At 40.2% G+C, this 19,542-nt stretch overlaps 1 protein-coding gene across 1 annotated transcript; it reads right to left on the reverse strand.

The window, feature by feature from the left end:
* Positions 1-99: 99 nt before the first annotated feature.
* On the reverse strand, positions 100-18,907 carry NAPG (NSF attachment protein gamma). Its single transcript, XM_036417522.2, has 12 exons — positions 18,731-18,907; positions 15,378-15,445; positions 12,458-12,542; positions 11,677-11,694; positions 10,790-10,820; positions 9,454-9,563; positions 9,290-9,356; positions 8,925-8,995; positions 7,001-7,079; positions 5,058-5,137; positions 4,370-4,499; positions 100-2,406 (listed from the first exon to the last, which is right to left on the reverse strand). The coding sequence occupies exons 1-12, from the start codon at positions 18,784-18,786 to the stop codon at positions 2,263-2,265; spliced, it is 939 nt and encodes a 312-aa protein (XP_036273415.1). The 5' UTR covers positions 18,787-18,907; the 3' UTR covers positions 100-2,262.
* Between the last annotated feature and the right edge of the window lie 635 nt (positions 18,908-19,542).

Below are 19,542 nucleotides of genomic sequence, written 5' to 3' on the forward strand. Positions count from 1 at the left end.
ATACTGTTCTTGAAAATATAACTGGAATCATATAAATAACAATGTGTCTTTTAAAAAAGGAAACAAGCAAAGCAAAATGAAGAACAATAAAAAGAATAATCATATTTATATAGTTTCAGATTTTATTTTCATAATTATCTTACCATTAAAGCAGTAATCTGCATTTCCTTAACAACACATTTAATATCCTACTCATCAAAGAGCTGGAAAAAAATAGGAATAAAGCACAAATACTCTGCATATATACAAATAAATTCAATATATTAAATATATTTTGCAGGCTGGCTGCACTTACACTGTAACAGAACATTGAATATTAGATTCTGAGCATGTTCATGCAGACTTCCACTTCGATAAAAGTAATTACATGAGTTCTAGAAAACAATTTTTCCTTTTGTAAACACAAGTTATCCACTCTATCCTTTGAAAATAAAGACTTGTATAGGTAGAAAAACTGAATGCATAAATGTGGAAGCAATGCTTTTTACTGGACACCATAGAGAATAACCCTGAAATCCACAAGTCCTTATGGTTCTGAGTTCTTAAATGTGGGCAGGGAGGGTGGTGAGAGGTTGTGCTTGTGTAAACCTTTTACATTAAGACTCACTTGCATTTCTGCTACAGAATGCATTGAATCATTCTCACTTTGCTTCATATGTAAGAAAAAAGTAAACAAAATTTTCCAAGGCTGTAATGGATAATATGGTCTACAAACAAATTGTATGAAATATCTTCGAAGCACTGCCAGGTCTGTTTAAACAGATTGCTAATTAGCTCAAATGAGCATTAATGTAAGATTTTGGAAGCTTCTCACTGGATCTATAGGGTAGCAATGATAGGATACTTGAAATATTATCATTCAATTCAACTGCCTAACAATAGTTTTACTGAGGTAACTCAAAGTTAACATCCAAACAATTGCTGAAAATTAGTTGCTACCTGCTAAATTATGAAAGCAACTTAAGGAAACAAAACATCAAATTTATTAGTGTTTTGAATGAAACCTTCAAAAAAGATTTCTATCCAAACATCCACCACACAAATAAGGAGGTTATACTGTGTAAGCTCTCCCACAGAACCAACCGTGACTGAAACCACTCGTGTTAGAATCTACCTTAGTGTTTTCGGAAGTCCAGAAAAGCTAAGCAGACTGAACCTGCATCAGCTAGGATTAGATGCAGAGAGACAGGGCATGAATGAAGAGGAAACCACTCTGGGTAGCATCTGCCTGCAGAATGCACACGGCTGGTGTTTGGAGCCCCTTTCAAATGAATAGGTTGGGAGATGGATTTAAGCCACACAGGCTGAAAGAGGAATGCTTCAAAATACCTTTCAGGAAACATCAAAATATTGGCAGCACAGTACTTTTAATGTGCTGTGCATCGTCTATTCCCAAAAACGACTCTCCCATTTCAGATAAATGTGGTACACAGTATTTCCCATGTCATGTTACCGTCCTATTATAACCCTAAGAGAATCAAATTATTTTGGAGGGAAAAATAAGTATATACAAATTGATAGAAACATTGTTTCTTTGTTAGGATGCATAAAAAGGTCCAGGTTAGTTCTCATTTAGTCAAGAATCAAGTAATTTTGGAGACAGTCACTATGTGGGTTTTTTGATGGGACAAATACCCATATTTCCCAGAGAACTGAAGACATTGACAGAATTATTTTCATATGCTACTTTAAGAATGTTCAAACTTACATAGAAGACTTTAAATGCATCCTTTATTGGGCTAATTAACATCGTAAAGATCAAAATAGCTTCCTGTTACAATCTCTCATCTAAAAAGATTTAATTTAAATGTAGCTAATATTACGGGAAATAAATTTCCTTTTCAAAATATAACAAAACAAATGTTTAAAATATTTGTTTAACTAGTAAACTTCAATTTTAGCAGCAATTGTTTAAAAAAAATGCAAAGAAAATTCTCTAACAATAAATCACAAGAAAAAGAATATCTATGCCTATTGGCTCTTTTGTTTTGCTTAGAACATAATTTGTCTTAGAATTTGGCTTGCAAACTTTAAAATCAACCATTAAAATGTGACACTGCTTTTTCCTGTTAATTCCTTCCGGTGTACTTAGAAAGAAAGAAGTGCTTCACAGGTAGCAGGTACAATGGGTGAGCTGAGGAAATGGTAAACAAAATATACCTTTATTAGCATTCAAAGCCATGACTGCAATGAAATGTGGGTACCCTTAGACAAGTGCCAAGTCCATGGATGGAGTATGACCATGTTTCCCTTTGGCAAAGCCTAGCACAGCCCTCCCGCATATTCATCCTCCTCCTCGGTGGCAGTGGGAGCAGTGGTGCCTTCAGGCGTGGCCTCTGGCGCTGCTGCAGCTTTCTTCTTGATTCCTCCTCCCGGGACCACCAAACTCAGGCCCAGCTTAGCGTACTGTCAACGACAAAGCAATGTCTCAAAAGCTGGGTTACTAGAACCTCCACATGTGATCTCTCAACAAAAGGCAGATCCCAGCTTTCTACCTCATGAAAACCAACACTACCATTTAGACTAGGGGTGTCGAACTCAATCAGAGAAGGGGCCAAAATCTAAAATCCAGCCTAAATTGCGGGCTGAATGGTTTACTGAACAGCATAAACTGTCATTGTGATGGAAACGCAGCGGAGTGCAGTGATGACAGCGCGGTGCGGGCCACATTGCAAGGCCTGGCAGGACGGATTTGGCCCGCGGGCCTTGTGTTTGACTCATGTGATTTAGACGGAAAAACAACCACAAGAAAACTCAACATTGCTCTGCCCTCGGATGGCTCATGACCATAATGTGACAGGTGCACAACTAGCAAAAATGTCAATTATACACTTAGAAATGAGATAATCGGGACACAGTGACACTTACAGTTCATATGAGATACAGATCTTTGAGTAAATGAAGAGTATAAGCTATGAACAATTTTTTTAAAATTTGCAAATTCATAAAACCTATTAAGAATTTATCGAGAGGAGAAAAAGGTTTCTCTATGTACATTGTGGTAAAAAATAGAAGATCTTTAGCTGATCTGATACCATAAAACTAAAGTTGCAAAATGAAATCAAACGAATTGGTGGTGTCCAGGTGGTGGAGCTCAGTGGTTGAGCATTGACCTATGAACCAGATGTACTGAAGTTGTCCATCTCACCAAGTAACAATTAGTGCAGTCATATATAGTAACTGAATAACTAATATCTTAAGAAGCCCAAGTAGTTTAAAGTTACTGCTTTGGAGCAGGAGGTCATGGTTCGATTCCGGGTCAGGACACATGTCTGCATTGCATGCTGGATCCCCAGCGTGGAGTGTGCAGGAGGCAGCTGATCAATGATTCTCTCTCATCACTAAAGTTTCTTTCTCTCTCTGCCTTCCTCACTGAAATCAATAAAAATATATTTTAAAAAATTGGTGCTCACAAATCTACTAAAAAGGGAAATCTGAAAGAAGAGATACCCACTGTCATGGCTCACGTTCTGTATATAGCAGCACAGGAGGCTGTTTTGGGAACACAGCCTAATCTACGCATCACTACAGGCTGGCAAGACAGAGATCAGTCTCTCCATTTCTCTTCATGAGTTAACTGAGGCTTACAGATAGTTAATTAATAACCTGCATCACACAGTTAGTCATCACTGAAGTGAAATTCCAAGTAGTCTACTGAATTTCAGGCCACTACATGATAGGTCTCTTTCAGACAGTGAGTCTAGAAGAATGGGGAAAAAAACTAAGTAACCTATAGAGGCCAACAAATGAAAGAACCTGAAAAAATGGGGCTGAATTAAAAAAAAAAAAAAAAAAAAAAATATATATATATATATATATATATATATATATATAGTCAACACAGATAGATAAGTAACTGGCTATAAACTTATATGGTTGACATTCAAACAACCCAAACCTATAATGTAAAAGTGCAAATGCAAAATGAGAAGTATCTTGAGGGGGAAAAACAGGAGAAAAATCTCAAAGTCCATTTATACTAATAAAAGGATAATATGGCTAATTAGACTTGGAGACCTCTGGACATCCTTCTGGACAAAGCCATGGTGGCAGGGTTGAGGCAGAGGCAGTTAGGGGCAATCATGCCAAGAGAGGAGGGCAGTTGGGAGATGATCAGATCAGCAGGGGGTGGCAATTGGGGGTGAGCAGGCCACTAGGGAGAGTGGTTAGGGGCGATCAGGCAGGCAGGCCAGCAGTTAGGAGCCAGCAATCTCAGATTGTAAGAGGGTGCAGGCCAGGCTGAGGAAACCACCTCATCCCCGACCTAGGCATGAATTTCGTGCACCAGGCCACTAGTAAAAGAAGTAATCTTGTTGGAAGCCTCTTCCATTCAAGAGGAAAGAAGAAAGCTAAGGCAAAGGCCACTTACATCATTGTCCATGTACTTGAAGAGGGGCGAGTTGCAGACCTCTGACACTTGATCTTGGTCTTGCTGGTCATATCCCTCAAGCAGCTGTTCCAGTGCAGCACAGTCTTCACTCCCATTGAACCCTGGAATGCTACAGCAAGCACAAGTCACACAGCTCTACCTGCTCCCTCTCAACCAGGTACATCTGCCCCCCAGCAGAAGTTTGGCAACATCTGGAGACGCTTTTAACGGTTACAAGTGGGCAGAGATCAGGGACAATGTTAGATAGCCTACAATGCACAGAACAGGCCTGGCAACTATACAGTTCCAAGTCAACCATGCCAAGATTAAGACTGCTCATTTTAAACATCTCTGACAGGAAAAGCCCTTATTCAGATCTTCCTGTTACATACGTTCTGAAAACTTTCCTTTTTGTATTGTTCTTTTTTTTCTTAGAATGCAAATATAATAAAAATCATCCATGTCAATCACCTCCATGGAAGTCCCCAGGGGAAAAACATAAGAAAGAACAAAACTTGTAAAACTCCTGCTGTAAAAGCTGAAGTCAAGTGCTGCTGTTACTTATGAAATTTATTTCTTTTTTGAAAAAACAATCCGGTTTCACGGACAGGATTATTGTATAAGCAGTCGCCTCAAATGGACAGAAATGTTAACATTCCAAGTCAGGACAGCACAGTCAGTGCCTTACCTGTAGCTCTCCCTGACGCATCTTTCTGCAGCCACGTAGTCATTTCTGTGAAGGTGAACTAAGACTTGAGCAATTGTTTTCTAAAACAAAATATGTGATTATAGTCAAATTTATATCTACTTAATAAAGTTAATTTCCTGACACTTAGAATTTAATGTTCAGAGTTTTGGTTTTATACAGAAAGATTTATAACTTCTGCAGTGATTTCCACAGGACATCTGAGGAAAATATACTGAAGTAGACATCTCAAACTCTACTATGCACACAAATGACCCCAGGGTCTTGTTAAAATGAAGACTTTGAGTCCGTGGGCCCGCAGCGAGCCTGAGATCCTGCAGTGACTACTAACAAGCTCCCAGGTGGCCCTGGTACTGCTAGTCTAAGGACCACAGAGTAATAAAGCCTTAGACACCACCACACATTTTAAAGCAAATTTCTTTTAAAAACCTATATAGATTTAATCTTGAAAAGGGAATTAAAATGAGGGGGGGAGCATAACTCTACTATTATACTTTGAAATTCTTAAAGAGATTCTAGGAAAAACTTTAGATAACAGAAACAATGATACCATTTATAAGCCAAGAAAAGTATTAAGATTAAAGGTGTGACTTATCTTCTTGGCAGAATAGCTCTTCAATATTTTCTCTCATTTTTCAGATAACTTTTATTGATCTACCTTCAAGTTCCTTGAATTTTTTCATCTCAGTTGTCATACTAATTTTATTTTGGACACAGCTATTTTGGTTTCTCATTTGCTTCATTTTTATAGTTTCTATTTAAGAAGAGCTATCTCCCATTCATTCACATGTGTTTACCTTTGGCTCACTCGCATTTATGATAACTGCTACAAAGCCCTGATTGATAATCGCACACCCACGCCATGCCTGGGTATGCATCAGTTGTCCTTCCCCTGAAAACTGGTCCCACTGTCCTGGTTCTTCTGTACTCAGTCCTTTGAGACTGCACGCTGGACACTGTGACTGCTATGCTGCACAGACTCGCCTACCATTCTCAGGAGAGTTGGGTGCTTCCAGCAGGCAATCACCTAGTCAGGCTCAGACTGCATTTTTGTCTGCTTTTGGTGGGCAGTGGCTCTAATCTTCGTTTAGTCCCTCAGCTCTGCTGGCAGGCTCTGCCCCACACATGAGCCTGGCAAGGGCGCTATGAGCCCTGAACAGTGGTTTAATCGTACTGCAGTCCTCAAAGCCCATGCTGTCCCCCTGGGTCTGTCCTGCACAGGCCCAGCTGGAGAGTAAACCCAACACCTGTGTGCCCATTTCTCTCCCCACCCTCCCCCCCAACACACACATACTCAGGGGATTCCCTGTTCCAGTTCCTTTTTCTGGGGTTTTCTCCTTGCTCTCTTAGCTCATCTTCCCAGTTCCTCTGGCCAGAGATTAGGTTTTCATCAGCGTTTTAACTGGCCTGTGCCACCACCACAGCCGTAGCTCCATGACTAGGACTTCCCCATGGAGCAAAGCCAAGGGAGGGGAAAAAAGGAAAACAGGGGCCTTTTTCTAACCAGACAAATCCAGTTCCTCTGGTTAGAAAGATGCGGTATTTGGGTTCTTTAGGCGTTTCAGCTGCTGGAGCCTCGGTGGCCCAGCTCCATGACTGGGGTTTCTAAGCCAATGCCGCAAGAGGAAACAGGAAAAATTCTGGAAACGCATTCATTCCTCTATTGGTTGCTTCTGCAAGTGTTTACTTCTCTCCATCAATCTGTTCTATTTACTTTTCAAAGTAATTGCTTTTTTTATTTTGTCTGGAAGTTTTAGTTGTAATCAATAGGAGGCTGCAGTAGGCTCATTCCATCTTGGTCAAATACAGAGGCCAGAAAGTATTATTTAAAAAAATGGACAAATATCCATGCAATCTGGTTATATGGACACCAATATGAAAAATTATCTAATGTAAAGCCAAAAATAAGCACTTTCAAAATATACCTTATAACAAGTTGGATAATTCTCAATTTCCTTATAGATATTTTTTTCTTTCTGAATAGAGAGTGCCGCCTCATCAAACCTAAAAATGAAAACAAAGAAATGTCAAAGAAGGCAGATCTAAATGATCTATAGCACAGGCCATCCTTATAATGTATTTGATAGTACAGTTTTTAGAGACATAAAGAAGATACAGGCATTTCAGCAACAGCTCCATTTCCATGAGCTCTACTCATATGGCTTCTTTTAAATGCTCACCCTGCCCTTTTGGGCATCAAGCAGACAGTCAAAGCAAGAGAAGGTATGGATAGGTTACTTCAAATGGAGAGTTTTAAGTCTGGTAAGGATCACTCATTAATCAGTATCTATCAAATTCAACAAACTACTTTATGAATGTTTGTGAAATGTCTTAGAGAAAGACAGCCCTCAATTTAATCCCCCCAGATTTCTTTCCTTCCAACATGAGGCCATCCAGGTGCCCCGAGAGCACCGCCTCCCTCTGAGGAATCCCCTCTCCCTCTGCCCTCACCGTCCATGCTCACCGCTGCCTCCATGACCCCAGCAGCCGGTGCTGAAAAGGGCAGCAGTGGAGAGCAGATAAGTCAACACTAGAAAAATCCTTCTGCTACCTTTGATTCTCAACATTCATCTTTTCCTGGCTACTTTCACACGTTTCCCTTTTCTCCCATCCCATTCAGATGGCAGAATGTAGAGGAAGGCATCACCGAAAACCTTCCTGTGATTCTGAGGCCCCATCCCTTTCTTTCCTCCCCAACCCTAATCCATCAAACCCTAATCAGAGCTTCTCCCGGCAAAGCTGAAGTAGACAGGGGTTGGCAAAAGTAGGTGTACAGTTGTGAGTACCTGAAACAGAGTTAATTCTTGCATCATCATCATCATCATCATTTATTTATTATTTATTTATTTATTTATTATTATATTATTTATTTGTGTTATTTGTCATCTTATTATTATTATTTCATATCCTTACTTATGATTTATCTTTCAGGTAATGATGATTGGTAATTTAACCTACTTTTGCCCACCCTGTTCTCTTAATTCTAGGACTCCCTTACTAACATTGAACTTGTAACTGGGTGAATTTAAATCTTCACCTATTTCTCTCATCCCAACAGCCAAAAAGAGGAAGCAGTCTGCACGTGAGGATACAGAGGGAAAAAGGTGTTGCTATGACTCAGGTTAAAAGTACAAAAACGTTATACTATATTTTTCTGTGCCAATCATTACTTTTAAAAAATATTTGCATACAAAAATAACAGTGGCTTGGTTTAACTCACATTATGAATTTGAATCTTTGTGGGCGGTGCCCTGTCAATTTACTGCCTCATAAAGTAAGACTCATTAGAGAAATGTATTCTGAATTTCTAAAGATCAACTTGCTAAATTGTGGGACCAAAGCTGGCTTATAAGTTGGGCATGGTGGAAGAATTCTAGATCATATAATTAAAAAATAAAAAAGTAAAACCCTTTTTTTATGACACTACTTGGCTATCAAAAAGCTGTCCATTTTCATGGGGGAGCATTCAGGGCATCTTTTGTTACTTATGCCTTATATGGATATTTTTCCTTAAAGACAGACATTATAATCTAACCAAATATCAGATCAAGAAAACTGCGCGCGCGCGCTCTCTCTCTCTCTCTCTCTCTCTCTCTCTCTCTCATACTGCCGAGCCAATAAGAATACAGCGCATGACAATTTTTGAGATTACACCTTAGAAAAACAGCAGATCTTTTAATATTTAACCCAATGTGCCATCTTACAGACATCAAATATTTATTGGGTCCCCTGGTGCATCCATGGCTCACACTAAGAAGTTTAACAAGCTGTTCCCAAAATTACTGAATAGTTCCAACATGAACCACAGGTGTACACGGACACACATGAACACAGTCTTAGAAAACTCACCTGCGTCCTCGTACTAGCAGTCTGGAGGCTTTTCCTAGTAATTCAACTGCCTGTCGTAAACGTTCCTCATTCTAAAGGAATCAAACAAAAGAGAGTGTTGGTAGCTTCAATGCAGGAATCTTTGTTCCCTCCAATAAGTATCTCATAAAAAAAAGTAACGGCACTCAATATGGGGCGAGGCCATGGTGCTGAGAGGACAACCCAAAGCTGCTGACCCATTTCCGCACTCTCTCACAGAGACGGAGCTCAGCTGTGAGCACAGAAAAGGTTTAAAAAGTAGCCACTGCATTTCTCTATTTCCCCACATATTATGAACCTGAATATTCTAAGTGTATTTAAGAAAAAGAAATAAAATTCAAACTTACTTCAAACACATTAGCTGTCTGTTGGTATAACTGTACAGCTTTTTCTGGATTTACATTTTCTATAAGCCTAAATTAGACAAGAAAAATTGATTTATGTGAGAAACAGAAAACTTGTTAAAACAAAAAGATGATGACTCTGTGCAGAGCCTGCTGCGCACACTCACTTTCCGGCTCGCTCCAAGGCCATGGCTGCTGTGTCGGGGGTGCCGTTTTCCAGGTACATCATGCTAGCCTTCTCAATCAGCTGCACAGCCTGTGGGAGCTGCTGCATCTCCTTCAGGCAAAGGACAGAGTGTGATCAGTAAATGCATCAACTTAAAAATGCGAAGTTAACCTGAAATTCAATTATTTTATCCCTGATTCATAAAAGTAAATGACTCAAACTTTATACAAAAAATATACTTAAAATGAAATGCCTTCAACATGGTTACTCTTCCTATCAGGCTTTATTTAGCCAAACCAAATATGTATCAGTTAACTTCTACACAGAATTCATCATCACATGGCAGAATTTCAGGAAAACTATACAAATAAAAATCAAAATATTTGTGCTTTACTGTTTTGTAAGCACTCAAACCTCTAAATATTTGCTGAGTCCCTACTGTACACAAGGCCTATGCCAAAGTTGGCAAACTGCATCCCAAGGGCTGCATCTTATCTCCAAGTGCATCTTATGTGAACCATTCAATAATTTCATAAAAGTTGTTTTATAACTTTCTACGTTAAAAAAATATCAAAGGCTTTGGCATCAGCCAGCTTACATTCCCACATGGCAATAATACGCTGGGGCTGAGTAACAGCTGTCCTGATTGAGGTATATTATCTCCTGTAGCCTCAATTCCCCCCATTTCCTACTGTCCTACAACCCAGGCCACCTCCTTCATTTCAGTCACTCCATTATGCCCTGAGTTCATCTGGGTTTGCAACCATCTTCCCTGCTGAATGTCATCAATGGCATACTTTGAGAGTCAGTATCATAAAGTAATGTGTTCCTTTGCACAACAGAATATTAATTTCCAACCTGTTTTTACGAAGAGAAATAAATAAGGGGCATAGCCACACTAGCCAAAATATTTCATTCAGGTAGAATCAGTTAAACAGCAACAGCTTAAGTCTGGTTCTCTTCAATGCCAACTGATGTATGTGAAACAAGCAAAAATCTCTCCTCTCTATAACACATGGGCAGTAAAAAAATATATACTTGTAAGCTGTCATAAATTTCTCAAAAGTAGGCGAACTTCCCACATAGCTCTGTTTAGCTTAGTGATACATCTCTCCTGGTTACAAAGCCTAGAACCTTGAGATTCCGTTTCCTCCAACATGTTCTCTCTTAAATTTCACATTTATAAATTCCTATATTATGACACACATTTTACCTTGTAGGCCCAATTAGCATTGCTTTGGACAAAATCTGTCACCCTACAAGGAGACTTTTCAACTTCAACACCATGCAGTTAATTCATTTTACTTACAGAACAGTTGTGACAGAACATTACTGACCTTCAACATCATGCCAGCTTGCTCATAAGCTCTGCAAAGAGAATATAATTTCCCGGATGAGATCTTAATGAAATAGGAGGAGGATACTACAGAAAAAGGAAGCTATTTTATTTTTTAAAAATATTTTTTTATTGATTTCAGAGAGGAAGGAAGAAAGAGATAGGAACCTCAATGATGAGAGAATCACTGATCAATTGCCTCCTGCACATCCCCCACTGGGGATCGAGCCTGAAACCTGGGCATGTGCCTTTGACTGGAATCGAACCTGGGACTCTTCAGTCTGCAGGCTGATGCTCTATTCACTGAGCCAAACCAGCTAGGGCAGTTATCTCATCACTTTTAACTGGCTTAAGCACTACACATTACTTTAGTCTTGTATTAGCACACGTTTTTTTCTTTTTCTTTTCACAGACAATTCTGCCTTAGAAACATCAGGCACCTAAATTAAAGGGTTTTTATTTTGCAAATGCAAAATTAAGTATGATACAGAATGGGTAAGTGAGCTTCTATTTGACAAGTCTAAATCTGAAACAAGTACTCTCCACAAAAGGAGAAGAAATCTTCCTAGTTTTCTCCATAAACACTATTAACTATCAAGAAAGAGGGAAATAAATTCTAACTTACTTGGTTTTTCCTAAGTTACTGAAAAAAATGGTCCTAAAAGTGCTGAGGTGAATTTAACTGAAACACTGCATATCTTAGGAAAGCTTATTTTTTAAGGTTCAGGTGAAGACTAAAACAAATGAAAATAATTTTTATTTAAATCAATACAAAATAATCCACTATTTACAAATTTATAATTTAGGAAAAATTTACTGACTTATGGAAAAACATTTAAAACATAATAATCTGCAAACACATGAAAACGTGAGAAAATATTTACTTACTTGGCAGCATGAAAAAGACTGAATGGATGTAACAAAGTCAAAATTAAGGAAAAAAAACAAACCAATCATTTCTAAGTATTTACTATTTAAAAGACAAAGGTAACTAAATCACTGCCTTAGTTGTGATCCAAAAGGCAAATCCTAAAAACAGGTAAAGAAGAAATAATTTAGTGCCTACTAATGTTTGTTAAAACTACGTAATCCACAAGAACACCACACAGATTTTAAACTAGTTCCATTATGCATTAATCTGAAGAGCTGTACTAAAAATCAACGTTATTATAAGCATAATATTAGCAAGTGAGACAAAAGAAACATTTTCAGCATAAATTTTACATAACTTCAGGAAAATGTATTGTTTTGAACTGCTTATAAACCATATTTCAAATGCCTGAGAAAGACTATGCCTTAAAAATATTAATTAAATATTTTTAAAATATTTATATAGTATTTATCTATCTCCAATACCTGTGCTATCTCTTCATTCTTCAGTGCCTGTCTACAGATTTTCCTCACCTCATCCCAAATAAAACCATCATCAAGCAAATCCAAAAAATGAAAAGGAAATAAATTCTCAAATGTAGCTCTGGAAAGCTGAATGAACCTTATGATCAGAAGTTTCTATAAATGCTCCTTCAGAGTTTAAATATGCAGAATTTTATAACCATTTTCTAATTAAATAGCATTATACTCCACATGTAGCAAGTTTATAATAAGAAAAAATGTGCCTTTGTCAAAATTATTGGATCGTTAAATCCTTTTTAAAGGCTGAAAAAGATACGCCCTGTTATTCTCATGGGCCACAGCTTCTCTCAGGCAGGCATCTTTTGCTTGGTCAAACTGTTTGGCATTTTTAAAAGCAAGAGCTGAAATAAAACAACAGAAAGACTTTCTATTTTCATCACTTACAATTTCAAATGAATCATTACCAAAATCTGCATCATGTGTAAAGAATTGGAAAACATGTATACTTATTTTAATCAAATACTTTAAAAGTTTCATAAAACTATAAAGTATTACTAAAGCAATTTTCTTACCACTTTTTTGATAATCAATAACTTAGAAGTATTTTCAAAAGTTGTTTTAATTGTAGACTGTTCACTAAAAATCAGTGCTACTTCCACCAAAACTAAGAAGTCTTTCTAATACCAATATCTAAGCTTTGAGAACTTAAGATCATATCAGCCAAATCAATGCTCCCAAATAAGAGGTACTATTACAAAAAGCAGTACCTTACTTCACCAGTCTTACATTTAATAATAGTAATTAAAAAAACTAGTGCTTTAGTTATAACTTATTCCATCTTTTAAATTATCTTAATATATAAATAACCTGGGTCTGTCACAACCAGAGGCTTAACCAACTGGTAATCAGTCCTGCAGTCAGCACTGGGTTGCCATGGCACAGTGACCCAGCACTGACTGCTGAGGGGGCTACGAACCAGGCCCAGAGAGAAACCTCAAGAGAGAAGCAGGGTCTGATCGTAGCCTGTGTGGCAGCTGCTGATCAGCAGTTGCCTGCTCTTTCTCTCCCAGCGGGGCCAGCAGCTGCACCTCCATTTCTCTCCAGGCCTCCACCGGGGCTGCTGATCAGCCCAACCTTTCTGATCAGGCACTGTTGATAGGTCCAGAGATGCTGACTGGCATAGAAACTGACCAATCAGAACCAAATCTGGGTGAAGTGTGAGGAGCCAATGGCTGCCTAGGAGGTGGAGCTTTTGGCACTAATTGGCATAGAAACCAACCAATCAGAACCAAATTGGCTGGCAGAGGAGGGCAGTTGGGGGCAAGATTAGGCCTGCAGGGACAGGCAGTTGGGGCAATAAGGCTAGCAGGGGAGGGTAGTTGGGGGCGAGATCAGGCCAGCAGGGGAGGGCCATTTGGAGGCAAAATCAGGCTGGCAAGGGAGGGCAATTGGGGCAACCACGCAGGCAGGCGGAGGCAGTTAGGGGCAATCAGGCAGGTAGGCAGTTGAGTGGTTAAGAACCAGCAGTCCCAGATGTCCGATTGGAGAGGGTGCAGGCTGGACTGAGGGAACCACCCCCCTCAAATGCACAAATCTCATGCACCAGACCACTAGTTTAGAAATAATAAAAGCATAACATGCTAGAAATAATAAAAATGTAACAGGCTAATGAGACTGGACAGCCAAACGACCTTCCGAAGGAAGCCACAGCTGCAAGGGCCAAGCCCCTTGCAGGAATTTCATGCATCAGGCCTCTAGTTTAGAAATAAAGACCAATAAGCACATTAAATGTTTTTATAATAAGCCTTCCTCTTTGGAACAATCTTTAAATAAATTTCTAAAAAATTAAGACTGCATTTTTCAAAAATAAAGCTTTTGCACGGTTTAAGTTTCTGTGGGGGGAAAAAAATCTCAATATCCAAAATGTTAAAATACATTGCTCATTGTTGTAAAATGTCATCATCAGAGCAAAGCTATGAGGACTAGCCCTAAAATATGATGCTGCAGATTTGATAAACTTACCAATACCAAAGGTTATTTACAAAAACATAAAAAGGATACAACTTTAAGAAAAAAGTTATTTGTTAAAAATGCACTCTTAAAATTCTCTTCAATAAAATATTGAAAATAAACTACTAAAACTAATTCCCTCGGTGAATTTCCACATTTATTCCTATAAATGTATTATGCATAAGCCCTTAAAGAAAATAAACAAAAGACAGCTTTAGTCGGAAAATCTGACCTGAAATATTTATTTTTTGAAAGCAGCTCATAGTCTCAGATGTATATACAACAAATCTGTGTCAAATTTCCCTCATGGAAATTTGCAAAATATGTGCCCTCCAGTTACAAAAGCTTCTTGTACGAGGTGTTCATAAAACCCATTTAAAGTATGAACTGTTAATAATTTCCCCCTTAAAAATGATATATAAATAAGAGAGAGAATTTACTCAGGGTAAATTCTTAAATAAAAGTGCTAAAGACTCATTTGTTGTCATTTCTTTTAATATCTAGAAAGTAACACGTATTGTACTAATTAGTTTCAATTTCTCCAATTCTGTTTTTCTTTGGTGATATGCTAGGATAACAAAAGGGATCAGGTCTATCACTGAAACACAACTGTAAATGTATTCTGGGTACTTCAAACTGTACAGGCTTTATGTCCAAAATAATCACAAATATGCTGAAAGCTATCATTCCATAAATATTTTAGTAAAGGCCCTGTCTATCCCATATTTCAAGTCATTTTTATCTTACAGAAGATAAAGGTATTCTAATATTTATGTAGTTTAACACTCATGATGGTTATCGCTGTCTCTCAAAGTGAAGTTCATAAAAAACACCACTGGTGTCAAATACATGATTTTAGATCTTCTTATAAAGACAAATTTTAAAAATTTAACGAAAGTCTTTATTCAATAAAGGAAGTGTAATAAAGGGATATGGCACAACTCCTAGAAACACTATGAAACAGACTGGAGTTTAGGAATACATAAACAATGCTAAAAACCTGCAGCTAGGTTCTGCCAATCTTATTCATCTCTGCTCTCACAAGACGCAGAATTATGGAGATAATTTGAAAATAATGATGTAAAAAATGCAAGAGCCTGGGCAGGTTGTTGTAGTTTAACTATCAGAATCTTATAGGAAGCATTGGGGTTAAGTATTATGCTGAGAGGAAGCTATCAGCCTACTAGATTATTACACTTTGGAGTTAATGGGCCAGTCACACGTACCTGCTTTTCCATATTCAGAAGCAGCACTGTCATAATCTGGCTTCCACTTTAATAAACCAGTTTTCAGGCTAAAATGAAAGAAAGGCATGTATCTTAGAAGTTACCAACACATTTATAAGTGAGAACTCTGCTTGTAATGACTTCATGGGTCATTAAAAAATAGGGGGAGGAGCCAGCAGGTAACAAGTCCCCATCTTGACAACCTCCATCCAACCTGACTTACAATTTAAGTCAACCTCACCTTTCTCCTTCTCACTACCATAGACATGGTTTCCCTCCTTTTGAAATACCTGCATAACTCCAACTCTAGCAGACTCTGGGTGCATGGTCCCCACACCAGCTGGAAATGTTCTAGTAAAGTAAATTGTTGAGCCCCATACCACACCCATGGAACCAAAAACTCTGGAAGTGCAGCAAAAACCCAGCGTGTAACAAGCCCTGAAGCACACTAAAGCTTGAACCCACTAAAGCACAGCATCAAGTAAACGCTTGCTCGGAGTTGTGTGACTGAAGCTCAGGAGAGGACAGAGAGATTAAATGAGGAGGCACATACTACAGTTTGGACACCCTAGGAGGCCTTGGAGGTCAGATACAAACATTCAGATGAACAGCAGAGGGAGTCACCAAAAACGGCTGCAAATTAGCCACCAGTGAACAGGAAGAAGAACCAGAAAGACAGGGATGTTATGAAAACAGAGATGCTGCTTTCAAGGATCGCCACTGGCTTCTCAGATGCCAAACCAAAGGACTATCAATTTACCTTGTTTGCCGTTTCTGCAATATTTTATTTTCTTGCTTTAATTTAGAATAATTTCATATTTCCAGTTTAAATTAACTTAGTGACTATCAAGCTTGGGTGTTAAACGCTAAGCCATCTTAGCTTCTACATTCCAATTCAATTAACTTATATTTCACAGTGTTAGCTTCAAACCTTACCTGAGAGATGGGGCATCCCCTAGGACCCTCCCTCAGAAGTACACCTTCATTCTGTGACAGCTGTGTGAGCTGCCCAGAGACCCCCAATTAAATGTATTTAATATTTGTATTTGCATATAAACTGGTATAAGATGCAAATCTGTAATGCAATTTTTAAAGCTTATCAAGAATATCTTTGCTCAGAAAAATCCTTACATTGTAGCCCACCATGCTAATCCATAAAATTAAGGAAGTATGCAATAAAACAAAAATGTATTCCTCCATCCCACTCCAAAGCATTCATTATATTCTGTGTATCACCAAATTTTAAAAACTCCATCAAAAGCAAGGTATAATCATTCAATTGTCTAATTGGCTATATATGAAAGAGCTAGAGACTTAAAATATAGTATAGTAAATCATCCCCAGTCCACTAAGCATCTCTGATTTGGAAGGGAGAAGGTACTCTGGTTAATTTCATTTAATGGCTATAACTAAGTTTTTACTACTTCTGTCAAAAAACTAGATACAGAAATTCTGTTGAGGCCAACAGTTTAATCAATGTTCATAGGACCAAACCCCCCAAAATGATAATTACAAAACTACTTGGCAACATTGAACCATATTATCATTAGAAGACAGAAATATCAAATGGTCTCTCCTCAATTCCAGGCCCATGTTTCCTGCCACCTACTGAGCCTCAAACAGAACACATTCAGACCTCAATCCTGTGCCTCCCTGCCCCACTCACCTCTGCACCCTGCTTGGGCTGAAGGTCTCTCCAGCACTCCATCTCCCAAGTGAGAAACACAGGGGCCAAGCCTTTCCTGCCACATCAGGTCAAGTCACTGAAGCTTTTCAATTCTATCCTAGGAATGTCTCCCTCCTCATCCATTTCTCCACCCTGAGGAAAGCACCCTTTCCTTACTTGGCATCTCAAATGAAACTACTATATACTTCTAAACTCACTTGTTTACATGTCTGCTCTTCTGTGAATTCTAAGCTCTTAAGGAAAGACTTTTTTTTTTTTAACCTCAATAACCCCAGCAGCCAGTGTATAGGTACATGGTGACAACTCTGTAAATGTCTGCTTACTAAATATGCCAAAGTTCTCACTCTCCTCTCCTCCCAGGCCTTTCTCCACATTACCACATTTCTTTTTCTAAATTAAATCTAACCGGCTCCCTTTGGCTTCTGATGGATCCCTACAAAAGCTAAGGTTCAGTCCATTAGAAAAGAGATGCTGCCCCTTCACCATCTGGCCCCAACTCTTCTCCACTCTAGCTCATGCCCTGGCCCTCCTCTACGTTCCAGGCTCCCCTAGCATGTTTGCAGGCCTGCGCCCAACCTACATCCTGGGCCTAGATTCTCTCACCGAGAATTTCCTCCTCTGAAAATTTCTTCTTGGTCAGGCCCTGCTCAGCAATCACCTTTGTTAATAGGTTCCTACATTTCCCCAGGACAGAATACACTTCTCCCCCTGTGTTACCAAAGCACAGCTAACAGCTTTAGGATGACCCTTATTACACACACTGTTCTATGACTTCTGTGTTTGCTCTCAATAAAAAGGCAGGTGGTTGTGGGCACGTGCACTAAGAGCACAACATCAAGAGCTGGCGCTTCCACCAGCGGAGAACCGTCTCTGCCACCTTCCCGTGGCGCGGCCCTGGGTAAGGTATTAGCAGCCCTGGGTAAGGTATTAGAAGGCTTCTCGGAGTCTCGCTTCCTCTTCTGTAAAATGAGCGTCTGCATCGGGAAAGTTGTGGAGGTGTCAGATTAGGTATGCGAAGCATCTAACAACACAGAGCGCAATGCAGACCTTTCATTATCTCGAACAGCCAGGTACAAATCCGTTGGGTAATACAACCGAGAAGGATGGGAGTGTCAAAAGGAGGAGACAGCATAATTTAGATCTACCAAATACCGGGCCCAACACACAGAAACAGGCTAAGGAAGCGCAGTCCTTGCTCCCAGGGGGTATACTAGACCATGACCAGGGGTCCCCGAGTTTCAGGGTAAATCTGCAGCCCACTCCCCGACACAGGGCAGGCTTTCTCTCCCGGGACAGTCTGGTTGTCACCCCGAGAGGGAGGGGAGGCGTGGTGCTGCCATCGAGAAGGCGCAGGCCAGGGATGCTGCTCATCACGCTCCAGGGCGCAGGGCGGCCCCTCCACGGGGTACCCCCCAGCCCCAAGTGCCGAGGGTCGGCCACCCAGTTAGCAAAAGCAGCGGAGTCAGCATCCCAAAGACCCCGAAGAAGCACGGGGATCACTTCCGGCGGGGGGTGGGGGCAACTATGCTTCCGGCCCCTCGCCGATCTCGCCAACACACCCCCACTCTCACTGTCTCGCTCCTCCTTCCAACCCGGAGTGCTAAGCCCGGGCCAGAGAGGGGGCACGACCCCAGGGCCACAGTGAGATCCAGGGTCCCTCACTCACTATTTCTCAGCTTTGGCGATGTGCTCCAGCCCCTCATTTATCTTCTGAGCCGCCATCTCCGGGGTCCAGCGGCTGACGTAGGACGAAAAAGCCCAGGTCTGTAGGCGTGGGAGCGCCGAGTAGGAAGCCGGGACAGCAGGACACCCCTGCGGCTACGGGGGCCAGCAGGGCTCAAACCTAGTGGGGCGGGGCGGGGACGCCAGCAGAAGCGCAGGGCTGCGGACACTGCGCAGGCGCGGAGCGCAGTGGGCGTGGCAGACCCGTGAGCTCCTTGGACCTTGGCCCTGGAGTTGTGGGCCGACTACACGGAGATTGGCTCATTCCTTCCTTCATGCATTCATTCAACAAATACGTATGGAACAATTCAGATGTGCCAGGCACTGCTCTAAGCACCGGAAAAGCAGCAGGGTGCACACCAGAGGAGAAACCGCCGCCCTCCCGGAGCCTGGCCTTCTCTTTCAAGTGAAAATGCGTTGGTGTGATCACATGTTACATTTGTTCCACAGCTAGAAGTATTCATTATCTTCATTTTGCCTTTGGAGCGCCACCTATGCCAGTCAGTTAGCAAACACGAACTGTTACTGCTCATTACTGTCAATCACTTGACCTTTACAAACTTACCTAGTAATACAGTTGGCTCAATTCATAATCCATGGTGATTTCAATAGCCACATAGATGAGTCCTGCAATGTCTATGCAGCGTCTCAGTCTCTAACCCAGCAGGATCAGCCGCCTATCCCAGGATTATAACCTTGACCTTACTTATTACCCATCACTGTGCCCTCCACAGTATCAATTTCAAGCAGCCTTCT

The sequence above is a fragment of the Pipistrellus kuhlii genome, unplaced genomic scaffold (genome assembly GCF_014108245.1).
Source record: "Pipistrellus kuhlii isolate mPipKuh1 unplaced genomic scaffold, mPipKuh1.p scaffold_m20_p_6, whole genome shotgun sequence".
Taxonomy (NCBI): Eukaryota; Metazoa; Chordata; class Mammalia; order Chiroptera; family Vespertilionidae; genus Pipistrellus; species Pipistrellus kuhlii.